This window comes from Helianthus annuus, chromosome 15 (assembly GCF_002127325.2).
Source record: "Helianthus annuus cultivar XRQ/B chromosome 15, HanXRQr2.0-SUNRISE, whole genome shotgun sequence".
In the NCBI taxonomy this organism is placed as follows: Eukaryota; Viridiplantae; Streptophyta; class Magnoliopsida; order Asterales; family Asteraceae; genus Helianthus; species Helianthus annuus.
The window spans coordinates 19246267-19252069 of record NC_035447.2 but is presented as its reverse complement, the minus strand read 5'-3'; the positions used below and the strand labels follow the sequence as shown (position 1 = coordinate 19252069).

At 36.7% G+C, this 5803-nt stretch overlaps 1 protein-coding gene across 1 annotated transcript; it reads left to right on the top strand.

The window, feature by feature from the left end:
* Positions 1-2948: 2948 nt before the first annotated feature.
* On the top strand, positions 2949-3302 carry LOC110913534 (receptor-like protein 52). Its single transcript, XM_022158354.1, has one exon. The coding sequence runs from the start codon at positions 2949-2951 to the stop codon at positions 3300-3302; it is 354 nt and encodes a 117-aa protein (XP_022014046.1).
* Positions 3303-5803: the final 2501 nt, after the last annotated feature.

Here is a 5803-nt window from a genome sequence, read left to right as displayed (position 1 = left end):
GGGGTCAAAACCAAGGTCCATCCAATCCTTTCAATACCTATAACTTTGATTGGAGAAATAACAATAACTCCAACTAGATATCTTTCTGTAATCCCCCCGGCTTCCAATCAAACCAACTCTTAGTCAGGGGCAGGGTCAATTCAATGGAGGGAATTCGGGTGACAACCAAGGTGCGGTATTGGGAGTAAGTTGGATAAGATAGAGGAGTTGTTAACTCAATTAGTCGTTAAGGATGCCAACCTTAGCAGAACATGATATTCTCTTGAAAAATCAACATTCTACATTATTAGATCTTCAGCGATCCTGGCTGATATTGCTTGGCGGTTAGACGAACAAGGACCTGGCGAATTCTCGGGTAGTGCTCAAACTAACCTGGTCACCCAACTTGTGACAACCTGTATTTCTAAGGTTAGCATCTTTCGTTTCCACGATTATAATTCTCATTCTTTTGCACGTTACTTTCAATTGTTTTATGTTAATTAATCATGGTCTAATATATCTACGCTAGATATTTATAATTGTACTCGAAACTTATAACTTGGAATCGTTTCTTGTTTGCCACCCAACCCAAAGCCACACCTCTCACCTCTTTACCATCAGCTCACTTACTTGGTTACTAGCCCAAACCGAACCCCCATACCCCTTCCACTACTTGCGGCCTAACCCCAACCAAGCCCATCCGGCCCTTTGGCTCGTACCCATGCATGTATGTGTGCGAGTAAGTTGAAATCACAAACAAAATAAACCGTAACACTCTCCTCTCCCTCTCGAGGTACGTACGGCAGCCGACAACCCTCCAAGGAAACCTACGTCGTAGAATTTTAGAAAAAGCTCATAATTCTAAGTATACGATGCATCCTTGAAGTGATAAATGTTTCAGGATTTGAGGAAAATTTTTGGTGGATAGGAATGAAGAAGGATAGGGTAAATTACACTTTTCGTCCTTTATGTTTGTACCGGATTGCAACAGATTGCCTTTAACTTTAATAATTAAAGTCACATTCCTTTATTTGCAAAACCCATTACACTCTACGTCCTTTAGCACTAACCTGGTTAAATTTTTTGGTTAAGTTTATTCACTAAAGGGTATTATGGTCAATTCATGCTTTTATTTAAATGTTTAATAAATAAAACAAAAAAAAATCCATATAGACATCATCTTCCCTAATTTCCTAACCCTAAAACCCTAACCACATCTTGCCACCACCACCACCTCATCCTGCCCCAACCTCTGCAACCCCCCCCCCCCCCTCTCTATACCTTTTCTCCACCACAGATGTTTTTTGAGTAAAAATAGCAACTTGCATGTTCTTGTTTTACGATCCAATAGGTTACATGTATCAGTGGTTTGTGGTCAAACCCAACCTAATAGTTGGTCCAAGCTTCAGATTGTAGACATATCTTCCAATTATTTAACTGGTGAAATCCCTGAAAACTGGTTTAGGCAATGGGGTACTACGATGAATGCTGATAATGGAGATCCACCAAAAAAGAAGCACCTCGGCTTCATTGTATTACAGCTTAGCGATTACTACTATCAAAATACAGTCACAGTAACAGTCAAAGGACTCGAGTTGGAGTTAGTCAAAATCTTGAAAGTTTAAACATCAATTGATATCTCAGATAATCACTTTTTAGGGGAAATACCATTTAAAATTGGGCAGCTAAAAGCACTGTATGTTCTCAATGTATCCCGTAATGAGTTCACAGGTTCTATTGCATCATCTATGGGAAATTTGAGGCAGCTGGAATCACAAGACATGTCATCAAACAAATTGACTAGAGCGATCCCATATGCATTCACAAGTCTTTGATTTCTTTCTAGCTTTAATTTATCATATAATTAGTTGAAAGGAAGAATCCCGACAGGAAACCATTTGCAGGTGTTTGCGAATGATTCCTATTTAGGCAACAAGAGATTATGTAGGTCCCCTTGTTGTCTGGATCGTCACAGAATTGTCAATCCAATCAAGAGTGCGGAATCCGCTTGATCAGAATATCACAAAATGAGTAGAAACAGAAATTCCAATTGAGTAGACACAGCAATTCATAATCAAATCGGGTTTCTATTGATTATCAAAAACAAGTTTTACAATCAATCAAACTCTAATTCGTCCAAGCCTCTATGCTCTCACGAAAATTCTCACACACAAATGTTTTGGCTGATTAACCTAAACCCTAATGCAAAGCCTTGTTTATATAACACAAGGTTTGCTACTTGGGCTAGGGTTTCCTACATGGGCAAGCCCAATTCGTCCCCCTATAACCCAAACTGGGTTTTGTTTAGCCCAAACTCTATTATTCCACTAATACAAAGCTAAACCCACTAATCGTTTATCGTTTAACTAATTTACAAGATATTCAAAGACCAAATCTAAGCTGTTGTCACAAATATGCACCAACAAACTCCCCCTTGACAATAGCTTCATAAAATAAATTTGTCTTCGGTCATCTTGCAATCTTCAAGTAGTCTTGTGCTGTCTTTGGTCTTTGGATAGCTTCAGCTTCAATAGCTTCTATCAGCAACAGACTCCCCCTAACCTGGTTAAATTTTTTTTGTTAAGTTTATTCACTAAAGGGTATTATGGTCAATTCATTCTTTTATTTAAATGTTTAATAAATAAAACAAAAAAAATCCATATAGACATCATCTTCCCTAATTTCCTAACCCTAAAACCCTAACCACCACATCTTGCCACCATCACCACCTCATCCTGCCCCAACCTCTGCAACCCCCCCTCTCTATACCTTTTCTCCACCACAGATGTTTTTTGAGTAAAAATAGCAACTTGCGTGTTCTTGTTTTACGATCCAATAAGTTACATGTATCAGTGGTTTGTGGTCAAACCCAACATAATAGTTGGTCCAAGTTTCAGATTGTAGACATATCTTCCAATTATTTAACTGGTGAAATCCCTGAAAACTGGTTTAGGCAATGGGGTGCTACGATGAATGCTAATAATGGAGATCCACCAAAAAAGAAGCACCTCGGTTTCATTGTATTACAGCTTAGCGATTACTACTATCAAAATACAGTCACAGTAACAGTCAAAGGACTCAAGTTGGAGTTAGTCAAAATCTTGAAAGTTTTCACATTAATTGATATCTCAGATAATCACTTTTCAGGGGAAATACCATTTACAATTAGGCAGCTCAATGCACTGTATGTTCTCAATGTATCCCGTAATGAGTTCACAGGTTCTATTGCATCATCTATGGGAAATTTGATGCAGCTGGAATCACTAGACATGTCATCAAACAAATTGACTAGAGCGATCCCATATGCATTCACAAGTCTTTGATTTCTTTCGAGCTTTAATTTATTATATAATTAGTTGAAAGGAAGAATCCCAACAGGAAACCATTTGCAGGTGTTTGAGAATGATTCCTATTTAGGCAACAAGAGATTATGTAGGTCCCCTTGTTGTCTGGATCGTCACAGAATTGTCAATCCAATCAAGAGTGCGGAATCCACTTGATCAGAGTATCACAGAATGAGTAGAAACAGAAATTCCAATTGAGTAGACACATCAATTCACAATCAAGCCGGGTTTCTATTGATTACCAAAAGCAAGTTTTACAATCAATCAAACCCTAATTCGTCCAAGCCTCTATGCTCTCATGAAAATTCTCACACACAAACGTTTTGGCTGATTAACCTAAACCCTAATGCAAAGCCTTGTTTATATAACACAAGGTTTGCTACTTGGGCTAGGGTTTCCTACATGGGCAAGCCCAATTCGTCCCCCTATAACCCAAACTGGGTTTTGTTTAGCCCAAACTCTATTATTCCACTAATACAAAGCTAAACCCACTAACCGTTTATCGTTTAACTAATTTACAAGATATCCAAAGACCAAATCTAAGCTGTTGTCACAAATATACACCAACAAACTCCCCCTTGACAATAGCTTCATAAAATAACTTTGTCTTCAGTCATCTTGCATTCTTCAAGTAGTCTTGTACTATCTTTGGTCTTTGGATAGCTTCAGCTTCAATAGCTTCTATCAGCAACAGATTCCCCCTAAGCTGATGCATCCAATCACCAAATCTTCAAAACGTTAGCACTTGAGTAAACTCCAGTTTAGCATTTGCACAACAATCTTCAAACTCTTCAACTTTTTTGCAATGTAGAAAGGAGGTTCTACCATGCATCCAATCAAAGTCTCATCTTCTCAGCAACTTTTCAGCAACATGCCGCTTCAATCTGTGCACTATAAAACAACCATCTCAAGAAACCATAAGAAGTTTACAACAAAGTTAAATAAATTATTATTATTATTCAAGAGATAGTTAAACTATATCACAGATTAAGCAATTTCAATTTATCACCATCACGCAAAACTTTTTTTTTTTCAACACACAAGAACCTGCATGATTTAAAATTTTGAACTCACTTGCTAACACCGTCTCCCCCTATCAGTAACAATTCCTCCAAGAATAACAGTTTTCCGTACATTAAGAACTTTTAACAGAAAAAGACACTATTTTTGGGATTTTTATATTTTTTGAAAGAAAGTAAATACAAAAGCAATAAACACTCTATTTTTGTGAGAATCACTGGTAAGAAGATCATATCAGCACAATCAAACTGTTTCACACTATTAGTTAATTCTTCATTTAATTTTTTGTGAAAAGCAGTCCAAGACGATTACCAGTATGTTTATCCACTTAAACAAAATGCATGAACATTTCAAGTACCATTACCGTATGATATGTTAAGGTAATATTATTTCTGATATACTAGCATGTCCCACTTCAGGATATACCCCCGCGATTAAGGTATGCACAAAAATTCATCGTAGTAGGTGAGTATACTGAATTCATCCATTTTGCTTTTCAACGATAGATACTTGGTGATCAGGTCAGTACTTCCGTATAGCAAAGAGACCAAAATATCTAACGAGGGCTAAGACAAATACCATTTTTGGTTCGATTTATGCTTTTTGCACATTTTGAATGACTCTCTATTAGAGCTTCTTCATTTTCAGGGTTTTGGTATTTTTAGCTCTTTTAAGATATCATGGTTGTGCCTAGGTCAGCATGTATCTGGATGCAGCAGAAGGACAACCCTGATATCCCCAGATGAAATAACAGTACAAAGACCCAAAACCTCAGATTTTGGCAATCTATCAACGCAAGATTTAAGGTCATTAAACCATACACCACTGATGTGTTCCCCACTCATATTCAGTTTATTTAGATTTATATCACATTGGTAAGTTGATTATTTCATACTTTTTGCCTACTGGTACATCGTATGATGAAGCTGCTATCACACTTAAGCAATTTAATTTCAGTTTCAGTGTGACAGTCTAACTTGCTGATGTACTATCATTTCTACTTTTTCACACAGTGATAACTCATTTTTTATTTTTGATTTTTTATGTGTTTGATTTTTCAATGTTTTTTTTTTTGTATTTTGTGGTTTTTCTATTTTTTTTTTGTATTTTTGATTTTTTAAGAAAATAGTAAACTATTAACAAAAATTCTTATGAAAAACCAGTTATTCAGGATTCCTCATCCCGTTGAGTTCGACTAAATGTTCAAAGCGAACCCTGTCAAAAGCTTTAGTATAAAGATCTGTCAGGTTATCTAGTGTGTCGACTCGATGTAATTCAATTAGTCTCTTTTCAGCACAATCCCGTATAAAATGATGACGTATGTCAATATGTTTTGTGCGACTGTGTTTCACGGGATTATTTGTTATTGAAATTGTGGTATTATTGTCTATCATAATAGGAGTACGAGTGAAATCCAAACCGTAATCGCGCATTTGCTGTTGAATCCAGAGAACCTGAGA

What these genes read in the sequence shown, in the direction of transcription:
- LOC110913534 (XM_022158354.1), top strand. Translation starts at nt 2,949, where the DNA reads ATGAATGCTAATAATGGAGATCCACCAAAAAAGAAGCACCTCGGTTTC.